The sequence below is a fragment of the Myotis myotis genome, unplaced genomic scaffold, assembly GCF_014108235.1.
Source record: "Myotis myotis isolate mMyoMyo1 unplaced genomic scaffold, mMyoMyo1.p scaffold_m19_p_8, whole genome shotgun sequence".
NCBI lineage: Eukaryota > Metazoa > Chordata > Mammalia > Chiroptera > Vespertilionidae > Myotis > Myotis myotis.
In genome coordinates, this window is record NW_023416390.1 from 31848328 (window position 1) to 31867800 (window position 19473).

Here is a 19473-nt window from a genome sequence, read left to right on the forward strand (position 1 = left end):
TTCCCACCTAAACTGGGGATTAAACCTGCAACCTAGGTATGTGCCCTGACTAAGAATCGAACCATGACCTCCTGGTTCATGGGTTGATGCTCAACCACTGAGCAACACTGGCCTGGGGTAATTTCAATTTCTCATAAAGCATTGGTAAGAAGAAGGGAAACACCCTCTCACAACCCTTAGAGAAGCTCCATGCTTGCTCCTATCTCTCTCTCTCTCCCCCTCCCCCCCCCTTTTTTTTCCTAAATTCCATTTCAGTTTTTGACAATTTTCCTTAAGACAATGTGGCTTTTTACAGTAAAAAGAGACTCTCTTTTGACCTCATTGGGAAGTCCTTCAGGGAGATCTGACCTGATGGCTTAGCAATGATGGCGAACCTTTTGAGCTCGGCGTGTCAGCTTTTGAAAAACCCTAACTTAACTCTGGTGCCGTGTCACATATAGAAATCTTTTTATATTTGCAACCATAGTAAAACAAAGATTTATATTTTTGATGTTTATGTTATATATTTAAAGGCCATTTAACAAAGAAAAATCAACCAAAAAAATGAGTTCGTGTGTCACCTCTGACACGCATGTCATAGGTTCGCCATCACTGGCTTAGCTGCTGGAGCTATGCATTCATAATTTTAGTAGCTTTATCCTTTTCTGCCTTTGAATCGTTTCAAATAAGCCAGTGGTTCTCAACCTTGGCTGCACATTAGAATCACCTGGGAATCTTTTTAAAATCCTGATTTCTGGGCCTCATCCTCCTAAAATTCTGTTTCTTTGTTATGGGGTGGGGCCACAACATTAGTAACAAAGAAACAGAATTTCCAGAGGATGAGGCCCAGAAATCAGGATTTTAAAAAGATTCCCAGGTGATTCTAATGTGCAGCCAAGGAGAACCACTGAAATAAGTGATGGGCCAGAATTGCTAGTTTATCAGAATTGCTAACATATGTAGTTGACCAGTTTAATTCATGTTGTTCAATCAGAGTTACAAGCGCCTCATCTAATCCTTCTAGAAATGCTGAATTAAGCATTGGATCCTTATGATGTTCCTTAAAACCAGGGGTCCTCAAACTACGCCGGCGGCCCGCCGAAAACATTTATACAGCCCGCCGGGTGTTTTTGCCTCCTCTGCCTGTTGCTTAGCAGCGGACTAGTTTTTTTTTAAAACTATAGTCCGGCCCTCCAACGGTCTGAGGGACAGTGAACTGGCCCCCTGTTTAAAAAGTTTGAGGACCCCTGCTTAAAACTGTCTGGAGACAATCCTGAATGTTGTTTGAAACTTTTTTTCAAAACATTCAAAGAAATCAAGTATGTTTTCATTGATATGGTTGGATTTTCATCCAATCTATTTTCTGGGGGTGGGGGGAATCTCAGGGGTAGCTTGGTGAAGCCAGTGGGCTTAATTCCCTGCATTTTTCTTGGCCTGTTTCTCTGTTCTATTTTGTTTAGAAATCTGCTATAGGAGTTTCCAGCAGACCTTACTTAGCTATTCTGCTGCTTTGCTCTCAGAAAACTGGTAGCTGTATTAGTTGAAACAGGTTAGAATATCCAGGATCATATATTCTAACAATTAAATAAAATTCTTTTGCAAACCCAAAAGGGTCTTAGAGAGGATCAGGAAAATCTATAGTTAGATTCCTTAATTCTGCTTTAGTCCATGAGAGCAAATTATTGCTGGTTCCCCTCATCCTGAGACTGGCTTTTCTCTAAGCAGAGCTACAATAATTTGTGTGGGTTGCTTTTTTTGTTTTTTTTTAGTTTGTTTGTTTGTTTTTCTAGCCCTATTCTGGGCTGTCTTTTTTTTTTTAATATATTTTTTTATTGATTTTTTTTTTACAGAGAGGAAGGGAGAGGGATAGAGAGTTAGAAACATCGATGAGAGAGAAGCATCAATCAGCTGCCTCCTGCACACTCCCCACTGGGGTTGTGCCTGAAACCAAGGTACATGCCCTTGACCGGAATCAAACCTGGGAGCCTTCAGTCCGCAGGCCGACGCTCTATCCACTGAGCCAAATCGGTTAGGGCTGGGCTGTTTTTTAATTCTTACTTTGCCCTAAGTCAGTAGAGGGTGATGGTGATGAGGAGAGAAGAGGAGGTGAAGAAAGGGGAGGCAAGTCCAGAAAAGGGAGGTCAGAAAGGAGAGGGCAGATAGAGGAAAGGTGAAGTGGGGTGCTGGCCCTGGGCAGCCTCAGAAGCCTTCTTTAGTTCAAAGACAGTTTCTAAAAGTTTCTTATTAATGTCCTTGAAGAGAAAAAAATTTATCGGAGAGTTCAGAAAGTCTTTAAAATTCTCTTAAATTCTTAAACAGGAAAATTTACCTGTGTTCCTTTTACAGACTTCTATTTTCTAATCAAAGTTAGTATCCCATTCGTTCAATTCCATTTTAGAGTCTGATTTTTCCAATTGAGCACACAAAAAATGGCGTAGAGGTGTCTAAAGATACCTGTTTTGCCCATCTTAAGCTGCTATCACTTTACCTAATTTCCCCATTTCTGTAAACACTCTCAAGTTGAGGCTCCCTACAAATTGCACATGAAACTTGCCCGACTACAGAAGGGAGGCTGGCTGTCATGGGGCTTGTCAGCCTTGGATGTACAATTTTCCATGTCACTTTTAAGTTTTCTTTTGAGCCAATTCAGAACAACTCAAATAGCCCTGGCCGGTGTGGCTCAGTTGCTTGGAGAGTTGTCCTGTTTGCTGAAAGGTGTTCGATCCCTAGTCAGGGCATGTGCAAGAGGCAACCAAATGATGTTTATCACATTGATGTTTCTCTCTGCCTTCCTCTCTCTAAAATCAATGAGCAAGCCGGAACCGGTTTGGCTCAGTGGATAGAGCATCGGCCTGCGGACTGAAGGGTCCCGGGTTCGATTCCGGTCAAGGGCATGTACCTGGGTTGCGGGCACATCCCCAGTGGGAGATGTGCAGGAGGCAGCTGATCGGTGTTTCTCTCTCATCAATGTTTCTAACTCTCTATCTCTCTCCCTTCCTCTCTGTAAAAAGTCAATAAAATATATTTTAAAAAATAATAATAATAATAAAATCAATGAACAAATAAAAATAAATAGAAAGAACAACTCAAATAAAGCCAGGAACCACTACCTAATGCAGGTAGGGTAAGGATTTCAAGAGGAGACTCACCCAAGTTTACCTATGGAGGGTCAAAGAGCCCATGGAGCACAGTGGGCACACCGATGCCTAACACCTGGCCTGGGTGTGCAGGTGGCCCTGGGCAGGCTTATTTAGAATCCTGCCAGCTGAGCCAACTAATGCCCATGGAAGAATGTCCAAACCTGTAGAAGATTTTTATTAAAAAGTATTTGAGCTAAACAAAGCATATACCTGGAGGTAAGATCGAAACAGACTGAGAAAAAAATGATTCTTAGAATGTCAGTTTGCAGTTTCTTTCTTTCCTTCTTTTAATCTGCAGCTTCTTTTATACATTAGGAATTAAGGAGGGAACATAAGGAAGATTACATGTGGGTAAGAGAAAGCAAGGCAAGATTGGATTACAGGATAGTTAACAAGATTATGTACACTCTTGAGGGTGGTTTTTCTTCTGAGGGGTCTAAAAGGACTTTCAAAGATGTGTTAACCTAGGTGCACAGAGACAATGTGAGGCAAAATTAACCCTTTTAACTACAGGTGATATATCCTCACCCATTAACTGCCAGGTTAGGAACTTACCAGCTCACCCTGTGAGGTTACTGTCCATTTTGTCCATATTCCCCACCTCCCTCCAAACCCAGAACTGAGCCTGGGCCCGGTTCTCAAGGGGAACACAGAATAAAATCAGGTGAATGAAGGAGTGATGGGTTCCCAGGACTGTGGGAGCAGAGAGTTAGGGTGGCCCCATCAGGACCCTGCAAATGCTCCTCACCCTGAGGGCACCTATGCCCTGACCCCACTCTACCTTGGTAGACAGCAGGCTCCACCTTGTTCAGGCCTCAACACTGTGCCACACCCTACTACCTTCCTTCTGCAGGCAGGCAGGGGCGGGGTCAGGGAGCTGCCTGCGTCATTGGAGGGACATGGAGACTTTTATAGCCAGGGATAAAGTCCTCCCCTGATTAACCCCAAAGAGCTGGTGCCCTGGTGGCTCAGCCTTGTCCAACTTCCAGCCTCACCTCACCAGGTCCGGGCCCCTCTGCAGTCCCGGCTCCAATGCCGGCCCACCATCCCACAGGCATGCAGGGAGCCCACGTGCTGCTGCTGCTGCTGCTGAGCCTCAGGATACAGCTCTCCCTCGGATTCATCCCAGGTAAGGGGCCCCTTCCAGCTGGCCCCACACATGGGGTGCTCCCCCAAGGCTGACCTGACCTCCCTCTCCCCTTGGCCAGCTGAGGAGGAAGACCCAGCCTTCTGGAACCACCAGGCAGCCCAGGCTCTGGACACCGCCAAGAAGCTGCAGCCCATCCAAACAGCTGCCAAGAACCTCATTCTCTTCCTGGGGGATGGTGAGTGGTCATGGCATGTTCATTCCCACAGCCCCACAGTCCTGGTACCCAGGGATACCTATGGGCACAGCCATGCCTGCGGACTCAGACCTGACAGGGTTCTACTTCTCAGGGATGGGGGTGCCCACAGTGTCAGCAGCTCGGATTCTAAAGGCTCAGAAGAATGGCAAGCTGGGACCTGAGACCCCCCTGGCCATGGACAAATTCCCATTCGTGGCTCTGGCCAAGGTAAGGGCTGGGTGGCCTCAGAGTGCTCCACACCACAGGGGTGGGGTGGGCCTAGGGAGCCTGGTAGGAGGGAAGTCCCCAGGAGGGTTGGGGTCTGAGTTAAGGGCCCAGGGTGTCTGGGTGTCATGATCTGGGTGTCTGCCCAGAGAGGAGCTGAGGGTGTCTCTGTCCCCAGACATACAACGTGGACAGACAAGTGCCAGACAGTGCAGGCACGGCCACAGCCTACCTGTGTGGTGTCAAGACCAACTACCGGACCATTGGTGTGAGTGCAGCAGCCAGGTACAACCAGTGCAACACAACACATGGCAACGAGGTCATCTCCGTGATGAACCGGGCCAAGAAAGCAGGTGGGCTTGGGGCCAGCCTAGTGGGCAGGGGTCGGGCCCAGAGGGCACGGTGGCTCACCCTGACCTGACTTCCATCACCCTCAGGGAAGTCAGTGGGGGTGGTGACCTCAACGAGGGTGCAGCATGCCTCGCCAAGCGGCACCTACGCGCACACGGTGAACCGCAACTGGTACTCGGATGCAGACATGCCTGCCCAGGCGCTGAAGGACGGTTGTCGGGACATCGCCACGCAGCTCATCACCAACATGGACATTGATGTGGGTCATGAGGGCAATGGGGACCTGAGCAGAGGGGGTGGGCCCCATGCTGGCCACAGTCCCAGGCAACCCACAGCCTGAGCCCCGGGGCCTGGGGCCTGGCAGTGTCTCTGGGCACTTGGGATGGTGGTGTAGAAGGTACAGGCAAGCCAGGCCTTGCCACAGACCTTGTGGGGGGGACCTAGAGATGGTTTGTTCAAGGGGCAAAGGGCCAGGCAGGCCCCAAGCTCACCTGCCCTACTCCTCTGGCTCCAGGTGATCCTGGGTGGAGGCCGCAAGTACATGTTTCCCAAGGGGACCCCAGACCCTGAGTACCCTGGTGATGCCTCAAAGAGCGGAGTCAGGTTGGACATGCGGAACCTGGTCCAGGAGTGGCAGGCCAAGCACGAGGTGATGGGGGCTCCTGGGGCAGGGGATAGAGCAGGGCCAAGGGCAGGGCTGCTGGTTGTAGAGCCGTGGGCTGAGGCCTGGTTCTGTCCCTCCCAGGGTGCCCGGTATGTGTGGAACCGAACAGCGCTCATTCAGGCGTCCCAGGACCCCTCCGTATCACACCTCATGGGTAATGACCCACCCCTCCCCCACCTTCCTGCCCTGTCCTCCGGGTCCCTGGACACTCATGTGTGCACAGACCCCACTCCACGGCTGTCAGTCACCCCCGCCCCCTTTCCCACAGGCCTCTTTGAGCCAGGGGACATGAACTATGAGGCCAACCGAGACACCCAGCAGGACCCAAGCCTGAAGGAGATGACAGAGGCCGCCTTGCGTCTGCTGCGCAGGAACCCCCGGGGCTTCTACCTGTTCGTGGAGGGTGAGTGAGTGGCACCCCCTCACTGAGCAGAGGGAGATCAGGATTCAGGACAGATTCCCCACCACCCACCCGTGGTCTTTCTGCAGGCGGCCGCATTGATCAAGGTCATCATGCGGGAAGAGCTTACTACGCACTGACAGATGCTGTCGCTTTTGATGACGCCATTGACAGGGCCAGCCAGCTCACAAGCGAGAAGGACACCCTGACCCTTGTCACTGCTGACCACTCTCATGTCTTCACTTTTGGTGGCTACACTCTGCGTGGCAGCTCCATTTTCGGTAGGTCTGGGGAGAGTGGCAGGTGCCTGTTCCTCGATTAGGAGGCAGAAAATGCTCTGAGCCTCCGTTTGCTCATCTGTCAAATGGGGTCATACTAGCCATAACTTTAAAGGGTCTTGTGCGGATTAAGTACTCAATAGGCAAGCAGTGCCTGGGTTTAGCACACAGGGGGCGCTGCAGAGCTGTGGTGGTGCCATCACAGGTCCCCTTCTCCCCACAGGGCTGGCTCCTGAGGCAGCCTCCGATGGCAAGACCTACACCTCCATCCTTTATGGCAATGGCCCCGGCTTCGCAATCAATGGGGGCTCCCGTCCCAACGTCAGTGACAGCCAGAGTGGTGAGTGCGCATCCCGGTGGGCGGGCAGGGTGACCTCCGTGGGGAACTCCCTGGAGGGGGGAATTGCCCAAGGACCCTGAACCCCCACCCTGACCCCCCATCTTTGGCCAGGTGACCCCAACTACAGGCAGCAGGCGGCCGTGCCCCTGTCGTCTGAGACCCACGGTGGTGAGGACGTGGCGGTGTTCGCGCGTGGCCCGCAGGCGCACCTGATGCACGGTGTGCAGGAGCAGAGCGTGGTGGCGCACGTCATGGCCTTCGCCGCCTGCCTGGAGCCCTACGCCGCCTGCGGCCTGGAGCCCCCCACCAGTACCAGCATCCCCACCGACGCTGCGCACCCAGGACTGTCCACAGGCCCCTCGCTGGCTTTGGTGATTGGGGCACTGTGGCTGATACTGCTTGGCAGAGTGGTGCCCTGACCACCCCACTCCCTTAGGCCCCCATCCGCTGTCAGCGGAACCCCTGCCCAAAGCCTCCAAACCCAGGACCCACCTCAGGCCTCTGCCTTCTGACCTTTACCTGTTGGCAATAAATGAGCCTCAGCTGGTGCAGCGCTGCCCCCGCCCCACCCTGCGGGCCTGATGGTGGGGCGCCCTAGAGGCTGAGGCAGTGGCTTTCCCCTCCACCCCGCCCCAAACTGGGTGGACTGAGACTTGAGCAATGTCCAGGCGCCCTGATAACAGTGGCTTCCTGTCACCCTGCAATTGGCCCTGAGAGCACCTTGTTGATGGAGGAGTCACACAGGGGAAGGGGCCCCATGGGGGAGGGGGTGCGCTTCGACAGAATCACTGGGCCTGGGCCTGGTACCATTACACAGAGGAGTAGATAGAGACACAGAAAAGCGTCCCAAGCCACTCCCAATGCCCTTTCAGACTAGGAGACCCAAGAAGCTTTGGGCAACCCCAGAGCAGCCTTGGCCCCACCCTGAGCCGTGTGGGTACTGGGCATAGATTGGTGACCAGGAGATGCCCTGCCCTCCAGGGGCCTCTTTCTGGGATGGACACAGGAATAATCAACAAAACTGTTATACAACATATGCCAATGCTGATATGTTCTAGAAAGAAATATCATTAGCATGTGGGGCCACAGAATGTGTGTGTGAGTCCGGGGAGGGGAAAGGTGACGCAGAGCAGGAGGGCAGGGGGCAGGGAGGGGCTCCCTGAGGAGCAGACAGGTGTGCCCGGACTGGAGGCAGGAGGGCTTGAGCAATGCTGAAAGAACAGCCTGCACAGATCCTGAGGCAGCAGTCACGTGCTGCTGGAGGTCAACAGCTGGATCAAAGGAGAGAACCCCTGAAGGGAGGGGTGCGCCTGGGGGAGGAGCTCAGAACTGACCCACAGACTCGTATGTGATCACAAGGCTTTGAGCACGGGCATAACAGACCTGACTCTAGGAAATATCGCCCTGGCTCCTGTGGGGAGAAGACTATATTCTGTTTTGTTGGAGGGAGTGGGGCAGAAGCAGGAGATGGGAAACCCCAGGGGAGATGTGGACACAAGCCTGTCTGACCTCCATCCCAGGGCCAACATTCTGGGGTACCCACTCCAGTAGAGCTACACTTACGAGTACCTAACCCACCCAAAGGGAACATTTAAAAGAATCCCAGAAAGGTGAAATCAACCATATTTTTCAATGCATTTGAACAGAATTACTGATTTATTTGTCCATTGACAAAGGTGCAGAAAACCACTAGGCTCTCACTGGAAATACTAAGATGGTAGAGCATGCGTCCTCATTTACTAACATCTTGATTAACACTAACATCACCTTGAAGGCCTGGGTCTCAGGGCAGTTTAGTCCAATCCTGGATGTCAGTGGCTGTCTCAGAATGGGAGCGCAATGGAAGAGGGGCATCATTAGCTGGGCTCACTGAAGCGCCTCACTCACTGGGAACTCCATCCATGGGTTGTGCAAAGGGTTGTGTTAGAATCCAGCTACTATTTGTCTTCCCTTTGTCAGTCAGTTGATCTCACTCACCAGTGGGAAGGTGCCACATGTTTGTTTCATAAATGGACTCAAAACCCAAGGTAGGCCTACATTTTAAAACTCTAAGGTTTCAGAAATAGATTATTCTAGAATTAGTGTTGATGGCCACACAACTTCAAACATTCTAAAGAACATTGAACTGTGCACTTTAAAAGGGTGAATTTTTATGGTATAAAAATTATATCTAAATTTTACAACAGTTTCTGCTCCCAAGTTTTTTCAATGTGTAGGTATGAGGGGGTGTATTGTCAAACACATTGTTGGCCGCCAAGTCAGGTGTCCATGGGAATATTCCTAATATCTGTTTGATTGTCTTTATCTTGAAGGGACAGACACATTGAAAGTGTGTTTTTTAAGGTTTTTATTGGGGGCCTCAGACTGACAGCTCTTGTCACTCAAGACATGTCAGCAGCTTGGTCTTGAATTAGGAGGGAAGTTAGAAAGAGAAGAAGGAAAACTCACGAGAGCCCTTTTCAATACATTGCCATCAAGATGACTCGTTCTTGCCCTAACTGGTTTGGCTCAGTGGATAGAGCGTCGGCCTGCGGACTGAAGGGCCCCAGGTTCGATTCCGGTCAAGGGCATGTACCTTGGTTGCGGGCACATCCCCAGTAGGGGACGTGCAGGAGGCAGCTGATCGATGTTTCTAACTCTCTATCCCTCTCCCTTCCTCTCTGTAAGAAATCAATAAAATATATATTTAAAAAAAAAAAAATGATGACTCGTTCTTGCTCGTCGGGAGAGTATCCGGGTCACACCTTCTTCCTGTGAGCAGGACACCTCACCCACTGGGCACTGCTCACCCTGAAGCTGCAGTAGGAAGGTCCAGGGACCACTAGCATGAGTTGGCAAAAAAACCATAAGAATTCTTGCCACGTCAGACTCTTGGGTGTCTACCTGCGGAGTGCAGGGGAGGCCGAGAGGCGAGGCTCCTTTTCTACATTTATTTTATTTTATTTTATTTTTTAAATATATTTTATTGATTTTTTACAGAGAGAAAGGGAGAGGGATAGAGAGTTAGAAACATTGATGAGAGAGAAACATTGATCAGCTGCCTCCTGCACACTCCCCACTGGGTATGTGCCCTCAACCAAGGTACATGCCCTTGACCGGAATCGAACCTGGACCCTTGAGTCCGCAGGCTGACGCTCTATCCACTGAGCCAAACCGGTTAGGGCCCTTTTCTACATTTAGATAAGGAGAAATATTTGTGGACCTAGTTCTTTGGGCACAGTGACTGTTCATTATTTGGTCTGAGTGCTCTTGGTTTTTATTTGCACTTTCCTCCTGGGGATGGCTGCTGCTTGGGTCCTCAGGGCTTGGTGTGGCTGACTGCCGGCCGGAGATAAGCTGCCATCCGTTCTTTCTTTGAGCTATCAGAGGGAATGACTCTGGGAAGTAGCAACCTCTGCACCTCAACTTGTATAATACTGCCAGAAATATTTACCGTTCGTCCTGGCTGAAGTCTGACAAGACACATGAAAGGATTTTGTGATGATGATCAGAAATTTGGCCAAATTGGAAGCTGAGATTCAAAGCCTGATAGGGACCTCCTCCTATTCGTTACATAAAAACTAGGTAACTGGAAGGAAAGAAGCAAGTTAGAGGTGATGTAGTTGGACAGGTAGATCAACCTATGATGCCACTTAAGTTACCCAGTTTTGTGGAGGAATTGAGCTATTGCCCTTATCTTACATATTTTTGTAAAACCATAAATGTAGCTCTAGAAGAAGTTCAAAGCACACTTGTCTTTAATATTCTCAATTTCTAAGATTGGAGGAAAAAACATGTTTTTATTTATTTCAGAGAGAGGAAAGGACAGGGAAAGAGAGAGAGAAACATCAATGATGAGAGAGAATCATTGATTGTCTGGCTCCTGCACACCCACTACTGTGGATCGAGCCCACAACTGGGGCATGTGCCCTGACTGGGAATTGAACCATGACCTCCTGTTCATAGATTGATGCTCAACCACTGAACCACACCAACTGGGCTATTCCTAGTACTCTTAATTATATATAGGGTGCCCCCCTCTCCCAAAATGTATATACACTATAACAGCTGATAGCTCAATTTTGAAAATGAAATGTATTTTAATAAACACTACCTTTATAATTATTAAAAGCGTGTGTATACATTTTTTGGGACACCCTATATATTGAAATTTTATTCCTTAAAAATTTTAATTCTTAGTAAAAACTAAAAAACAAGCAATTAGCTTTCTTTAGATGGGCAAAGTTATGAATACATTTCATAACCTCAACAAACATAGTTCATTTTACTGACAAATAAATATATCTCATAATTTTTAGAGATATATGCTTCCTCAACAAAACACAAGCCATATTTATTAACAAATCTGATTTTATCTTTCAGTTTCTCTATAATAAGAAACCAGAAGTGGGTAAATTTATGTTTACTTAGTAATTAATGCTTTAGTATTTTATCTTATTTGAAAATGATCTAGAAGCCCTAGCCGGTTTGGCTCAGTGGATAGAGTGTCAGCCTGCAGACTGAAGGGTCCCGGGTTTGATTCCAGTCAAGGGCATATGCCCAGGTTGCGGGCTCGATCCCCCAGCACTGGGGGTGTGCTGGAGGTAGCCGATCAATGATTCTCTCTCATCATTGATGTTTCTAGTTTTCTTTCCCTCTCCCTTTATCTCTGAAATCAATAAAAATATATTTTTAAAAAGAAAATGATTTGGATATTGAATAATTTTCATCATACACAACTTAGCAAAACTCTAAGGTTTAAGTTACCAAAAGATTTTGGGAAACTATTAAAAATATAAATTTATTACTAAAATGTTTCACCTAAACACTTTTTATTCTATTGACATCTATTTATTAGTTCTTAACAATCATATTTAGATTACTAGGGAAGATTTTATGCTACATTAAAGCAGTTTCTTTCATGAACTTATTAAACCAACAAGGGCTTGTACAAAAATTTTTTTAAAAATCTTTATTGTTGAAAGTATTAAAAATGTCCCTCTCCCCCCCCCCCCATGCCCTCCACCTGGTTCCTGCCCCACCCCAGGCCTTCACCACCCTACTGTCTGTGTCCATAGGTAGGGAGTGTGCAGGAGGCAGCCGGTCAATGATTCTCTCTCATCATTGATGTTTCTATCTCTCTCCCTCCCCTTCCTCTCTCTGAAATCAATAAAAACATTAAAAAAATAGTTTGCCAATAATTCCCACATAAACCTGGACCTCTTACTTATTTATATGGGATAAGAATGTACTTTATCTATGACAGTGTCAGGAACAACGTGGTCCTTACCCAACCACATGATTCCCCAAAACTTTACTATGGTGCCTGGACCTTGAACTGTCTGTGGATTCACTGCCCACTCTCTCTGTTGTAGGTGGTCTGGCAAAGCTTATAGTGTTTTCTGTAGCAGAGGTAAATCTTCACAGGTCGGCATCATGTCATCCATATAATTTCACAGAGGTCGGGAAGGAAAACTGCGGTGGGGCTATGTAAATAACCTTGGGGGAGTATCTGGAAGATCCACCTGTTGCCCTTCCTAGGAAAAGGCAAATTGATCTGGGGACTCGATAGCCAGGTGTATGCTAAAGAAGCATTGGCCGGGTCCAGTACAGCATGGACCATTCCACAGCCAAACCCTGGATAGAGGGGCAGTGTTCCGTACAGCTGCGTGAATAGGAGGCACTGCCTAGTCAGTTCTCTGAGGCCACTGTCATTCTCCAAGGCCATCTGGCTTTTCTACCAGCCGCACTGGACTGTTAAAGACATTGTGTTCAGGACACTCAATATCCATACAATGGGCTCTTGAATAGTTTCTCCTGTTCCTTTGTTTCCTCATGGTAACTGGTATTCTGTGGTTACTTGCCGCTCTCTGTGGTTATGTGTACTCAGAGGTGGATTTTCCAATAGAGGTTTGTAGGGTCTGGCCTTGCTAAATGTCAATACCCAGAATGCCCTCCGGCATTCTTGACTGAGACCTGGGCCCCAGGCACTCCCCGGGTGGGTTACACACTGGACAGGGGAGATAAAGACATCATATTCCCAAAGGGGAGAGCATCCAATTTGCAGAACCGGGGTCCTACTAATCATAATAGTCTGGCTTCCATAGCTGTTTATAGCACTGAGGAGAACAGACAACTTGTTTAGGATGACCATGTATTAGAGTTCATTTAGCATCAGTGTCAACCAAAACAGTTACTCTTTGTGTATTTCTGGGGAACCAATGAATGGTGAGTTCTGGGTGAGGCCTCCAACCACCCCCTGTGGCCCTCACTTGAGGTTGATCTTGACTTTCATCCTATCCTGGGGGTGGAGGGGTAGGAGGCATCCAACCAGAGTGGAATGACATCCCAGAGGGTTCCTCCTGTGTGGTGATGCCCTGCTGAGGCCTCCGAGGCTGCTGCTGCAAAGGCTTTCTTTGAATCAAAGGTCAGATGCATTGGGTGTGTCCTCGTCTCACTGCTTTTATTATCCCTTGGGAGAAACTAAGCCGGTTAAACAATTACTGTAAATTAAACAAAGAGGGTTATGGGAAACCCAGGAGAGCCACTCGCATCTTCCCCATTCCCTAGCAAACCCCATTTTTAGGTTTTTGGGTTCCTTCATCCACCATAGTGCATTTAAGCTGGAATGCATTCAATGCCACTCAGTATGGGCTATCAATATGTTCTCATTGTTGCATGTATGTTTTCCAGATGGGTTGAAGCTTCCCCTGCCACAAGGCTGATGCCCTCACAGTGACAAAGAAACTGTCAGAAAATGTGTTTCCCACTGGGATATGCCTTCCCCAGTCTCTAGTGACCGAGGCACCCACTTCACGGAGGAGCTCATATGAGCCTTGAGGGTCAGCCGTGCAGAGTTATTGGGATTGTCACACACCCTGTCACCCTCAGTTATCGGGCAAGGTCAAGAGAACTAATGGAAAAACTTGATTCAAAAAGAAGGATTAATTACATGGGACTGTAATTATCTCTCTCTCCCTCTCCCTTACTCTCTGAAATCAATAAAATATAGATATTTACTTTTTTAAATATATTTTTAATTAATTTCAGAGAGGAAGGAAGAGGGAGAGATAAACATCAATGATGAGAGAGAATCATTGATTAGCTACCTCCTGCATGCTCCCCACTGGGAATCGAGCCCGCAACCTGGACATGTGCCCTTGACCAGAATCGAACCTGGGACCCTTTAGTCCGCAGGTCGACACTCTATCCACTGAGCCAAACCGGCTAGGGCAGTGGTCGGCAAACCATGGCTCATGAGCCACATGCGGCTCTTTGGCCTCTTGAGTGTGGCTCTTCCACAAAACACCACATGTGGGCGCGCACGTACAGTGCGATTGAAACTTCATGGCCCATGCGCAGAAGTCAGTTTTCGGCCTGGGCAAGTCTATTTTGAAGAAGTGGGGGGTATCGGTCGGTCAGGCGACGGGAGACAGGGCGCAGGCGGGCCACAGGATACACAGCGTGGGGGAGGTACGTTGTTTTGAGGTACTTTCGCTGAGGTCGACCCCTTCCAATTCTCCCTTCCACACTCGTCTATCTGAAACACGTATACAAGACGAGTGTGGATGGGAGAGTTGGAAGGGGTCGACCTCATCGAATGTACCTCAATCAGACTGAGGACGTTTTTTAGCAAAGGCCAGCTTAGGAGTACCCTAATTAAGTTAATAACAATGTACCTACCTATATAGTTTAAGTTTAAAAAATTTGGCTCTCAAAAGAAATTTCAATCGTTGTACTGTTGATATTTGGCTCTGTTGACTAATGAGTTTGCCGACCACTGGGCTAGGGCAAAATATAGATATTTAAATAAAGAATTTTGTTCTTGTAATGGTGCACAATTGGAAACTCGTTATGTTACGAAGGCTTTGACTGGAATGTCATATTTGAGAGAGTCACATATAGACTTAGATATGACCAGACAGTTTTAAGGAATTAAATTTGAGTTGGGGAAGCCAATAAAATCCTTGGAAATGTTGGCCTGGTACCTAGCTTGCAGGGAACTTAGCAGCCCTACCAGGTGAGTAAAGAAGTCACTTCTTGGCCAGTACAGGAATCTCAAGCGATTTGAGGACATCAAGAAAAGAGGAACTCACCCAAATCTGCAGGTGTCGCAGGTGAAGTCTGAGGCCACTCCTTTACATCAAAGGCCTTCAAAGTTCAGTCAGGAGGTTCCTTATGGAAAAGTCCCAGCAAAGCAGATTTAAAAGGGCCTATATAATCAATTGCTATTCTTGTTGTATATATACACATAATACACCAAGTTTATTAAAACTATACAATTTCAAACAAATTAATCTTAATTTGGCTATCTTTGGTAAAAACGGGATGACTTTAGAGAGAAAACTTATGTTTCAGTAAAGCACTTTTGTGGATATTAGATTCTAGTGCTGGTCATTGTCTTTCAAGGTTTTGTGTAAACTAAACTGGATCCTGGATTCTTCCAGTGTCTGGCTATGACTCTCCAAACTCACATTGCCAATGTTTCTTGCATCTTTTGACTGGGAATCATTGAGAACCCAAACCACCCTCTCCAAAGTCGTGCGAGCTGAAATGGGACAACTTGATACCAGTATAACCTTCAGAGGAATCACAACAGCTCAGATATGGACAATCTTTGTGCCTGTGGCAGAAAAACTATCAGAGACGTTCAAAATGCAAACGAGGAGAATCTGTCCGACCCTCACTGCCTGCCTTCACTCCTCCTGAAGATGATTCCAGCCAGATGTCTAGAAATCCCCTTGCCTGCCTGCCTTCAGAACTCAGAAACCGGGCTTATAGTTTGCTCCAGTCACTAACCATTTTTCTTTTGTTTCCATAGAGATGCCTCTTATTATGTACCTGATTGCTTGTACCATAGCCGAACTTTGGGGGCAAAACTGTTGAACTGAACTGACCTGTTCTCAAGACAGACTGGTTTAATGAGACATGGAACAACCTCTCAACCCAGCTTCTGGAACGTGAGAGCTTCAGGAAGTCTTAAAGGCAGGATGAGGGGCTCAGAACAGGCCTCCCCTCGCTATGCCACTTTGACGTGGGAATTATTTTGAGCTGAAGGCAACCGAGACCTTGCAGTTCATCATAATCTTTTCCCTCTCCCTTAAAGAATTTGAATTAGGGGCCTTGCCCGTAATAAGAGTTATCATCAGAAAGAATGTTTTATGACCTATCTACAGGGCAAGGCAAATTTCTAATTACTGAGCATCCGCCCTTCTTATCGTCCTGCAATGACCTTCCTCCCCTGCAGCCCAGGTGCCTTACCTCACCCCTAGCTCAGAATGTCATACGTACTCCATTTTCCTTTCCGTCCCTGAACTCCCATGTCTGTGGGGTCTCTGACTCGTGTATGTGGGGTTCCCATCTGCGTGCATGTAGTTAAATTTGGTCATTTTCCCTTGTTAATCTGTTAACCAGTTGATGTGTCTCTCACATCTACTAGTATGTTTCTTTCTCTCTTTCTCTCTCCCCTTCTCCCCCCACCCCCTACCCCCTTCCACTCTCTCTAAAAATCAATGGAAAAAATACCCTCAGGAGAGAATGAACAATAATTATATATATATATATATATATATATATATATATATATATATATACACACACACACACACAAAACAAAACTGTTTCAAGTGCCCTCCCACCCCATCAGAAGAGTCTAGAAGGAAAAGTTTCCCTCCCCCACGTTATCAAGTATCATTAGGCTCCAACACTACTAGGACAAGTTTTGTTTATAAAGTTAAGGTCACAGCTGGCTCTACAGCATTTTATGTGCTGTTGGGGCCGCTAGCCCTTTCCTGCAATGCTCTGACTGTGCCTGGGCCATCAAAATCCTTTAAAATAAAAAAATCCTTTCTGGGTAACGGTTCCATCGACGGGTGCGCTAACACTGTTTTCCCCATATGACATTGTTTTTATTAAACAAGACATTTACTGTTGAGAATATATATTCCCTGCTGTATCTCCCCTTTAGTGGTTCATGAAAAAAAAAGTGGTTTGTGGATTTCATTATTGGAACAGAATTCAGCAAATACGTTAAGCTGAGATGTGTTAGAAACATCTGTACTTTCAGCCAACTGTATAGCAAACCTCCCACACTGGGTAATTTGCTCTTACATTTCCTTCTAATCTACGGCAGTGTTTTCTCTACATCTTCCAACAGTATTTGCTGACAAAGAAATGCTTTTCGGTTTGTCGACAGATCATTTTCTGTTCATTGTCTCTGCCATTTTTACTGCAGTAGGAAGAATAAGTGCCTGGTGGTAGTTGTTTTTTGTCTTCTGTTATTATGTAAGGAACTTTAAAGGGCTTTCCAAATATTTATCATTGCTTAGGGAAATATCCAGAAGTACTGGTTGGACAGCATGTAACTCTCAACATCATTGGGAGTTCATCTCTGTGTTCTGGAAGCTTACTTTTTAAATGCCTTGCTCACCACAAGGATTCTGTGTTGTCATTGACTAATATCTCAAGGCACAAGGCATTCGGGGCAAGCTTTCAGTGATGATAGGGGTGGGGTACGGAAGCAGTTTAGTTTAATATATACACTAGAGGCCCAGTGCACAGAATTTGTGCACTCGGGGTTTGTGGGGGGCAGGGGGTCCCTCAGCCCGGCCTGCACCCTCTCGCAGTCTGCCTGGGCCTCCCTCTGCAGGGAGATCATGAGGTGATGGCGGGGAGGGGTTGGGGGGAGGGGCGACCAATCGCATTGCACCCGCCTTGGCTGGCCTGGTGCCAGTGCATGTCACAGCGTGGTCATCCAGACGGTTGTTCTGCTGTTCGGCCGTTTAGTCTATTTGCATATCATGCTTTTATTATTATAGATATTGGAGGCTAACTTCTCCTTGGGTCTGTTCCAGGGGTGATGACAAGCATGTATCAGGAGGGAGGAAGGGTCTCAGCTGCTGCTTCTGTGGTTGTTCACCTGCATGAATTACTGGTGTTATTTGCAAGTTTCTTTTCGGTACTATTTTGTAAGCCCCTTGATTGTTTGGAAGGATTAGTTTGTTTAAAATTAGATCATATAATCCATAAATCCATATAAAGAGACACACTGAAGTCTAACACATCGAAGTCTATGGAAAATGAGCAAATTGGGAGGGGTTGCAGCACCTACATCCTCTTCCCCCAGGACACCCAAGAACCATGTTGGGTGGGTGCCAGGCTGACAGGCGAAGGTGCCAATGGAGCTAGATTTTAGATGATTCCCTTCCATCTCAGTGCCCCTCCACCCCAAGGGTTGAAGTGAAGCTGCGAATGAGGTGAAGCATAGAGATCCCGGGACTAGGCACTCGGGGAGTGGGGGAGAACTTTTCGTCCCTTTCACCCAAACCCCTGACATCCAGAGGGGAACCCACAGGTGTTTGGGCCCCACCAGACTCTCAAGCCCAGTAAATCCCTGCAGAGCTTAAACTGGGCTCTAGGGGGCGCCATTGGCCCAGCTAGACCGGGAGCCCCTGCTTATGCAGCCCCTGTGAGCCCTTGCTCCCGCACCAGCCAGCATGGCTCTGGTGGCTGACACCCGAAGTGTCCTGATAGGTAAGAACAGGCCCACTGCCTCAGGGACTTGAGGAGCAGGGGCCTGCTGGCTGTGTCTTGTCCTCACCTTGGGGCTGACATTACCACCTGACTCCATCATCCTCCCTAGTTCCAGAATCAGGTGTCCCCGGGTTGGCATCTGTGTGACAGGCCATTGCCCCTTGGAGGATGCCTCCTGGAGTCCCTGGCTCCCTCGTGAAGCTGCGCAGCATCTTCCATTGCACCCCTGGATCCCAGGCATAGCCAGGTCTGGGTACTCCACAGAGCAGAGCTTCAGCATTTGCTACCAGAGCACAAACCAGGCAGTAGCCCTGTCAAAGGCATCCGGAGTTCCCCTTGATATGACGTTGCCACTGGGGATGCCCAGTCTGCCACGTGATGCACTTGGCTTGGGGGCCCAGGAACCAGGCTGCGTCTCCTGATGTGCCCCTTAGGGAGGAAACAGCTGTTCCCTGTCCTAAAGTGTGAGGCCACCGTCCACCCTCAGCGGGAGGCTTCCAGGCCTTGATGCCCCGTTCTGTCCCTTTCTTTGCTCACTGGATTTGCAAGTTACTGGTCATCAGCCAGCACAGCACCCCTCCCCTCCCTGCTGGCCTGGGCTCCTCAGTGGGAGGGAAAATAGCTGCAGACCCCTCCACACAGATCCCTGCCAGCGCCCCTGCAACGGTTTGGTCCTACAGGAAGGTGGGAGAGTTTTATTATTTATGCAAAGTACAGGCAAGGAGAGATGCGGCTTAACAGCATCACGTGACAGCAGCTGGGGAATTTGAGCTGCGTGCTGGCCCAGTGAACCAACCTGAGCCACTGCCAGAGGCTCCCGGGTGCTGGGTAGCAACTGAGGTTGGAGCCAGGTACTGCCTCATCCCCTCGCACTGATGAGCTCATACTGGACACCAGCCCGCTCACAGGAGCCGCTCAAAGGGACCTGGGCCACCGAATGAACAGTGTGCTGTGCAGCCCTCTGGGCACCTTCTATTCAACATGGGGAGGCAAGGAGGGCTAGGAGGAAGCAGCACGGGGTGGGGGGAATCCATGGGGCCAACATATTTCTGTACAGCAGGGCACACCCAGATAGCAGTGGGGGGACCATGGCCAGGGGAACATGTGGGCGGAGCCTCAAAGATGCTAGCTGGTTTGGCTCAGTGGATAGAACATCAGCCTGCAGACTGAAGGGTCCCGGGTTCTATTCCGGTCAAGGGTACATGCCTGGGTTGCAGGCTCAATCCTCAGTGGAGGGCATGCAGGAGGCAACCAATCAAT

General features: G+C 48.3%; 1 protein-coding gene across 1 annotated transcript; it reads left to right on the plus strand.

Annotated features, from left to right (window-relative positions):
- The first annotated feature begins 4019 nt into the window (after positions 1–4019).
- On the plus strand, positions 4020–9273 carry ALPI (alkaline phosphatase, intestinal). The gene is made up of 11 exons (XM_036319851.1): positions 4020–4248; positions 4328–4444; positions 4557–4672; positions 4848–5022; positions 5107–5279; positions 5535–5669; positions 5766–5838; positions 5953–6087; positions 6174–6365; positions 6586–6702; positions 6814–9273. The coding sequence occupies exons 1-11, from the start codon at positions 4152–4154 to the stop codon at positions 7119–7121; spliced, it is 1638 nt and encodes a 545-aa protein (XP_036175744.1). The 5' UTR covers positions 4020–4151; the 3' UTR covers positions 7122–9273.
- The last annotated feature ends 10200 nt before the right edge of the window (positions 9274–19473 follow it).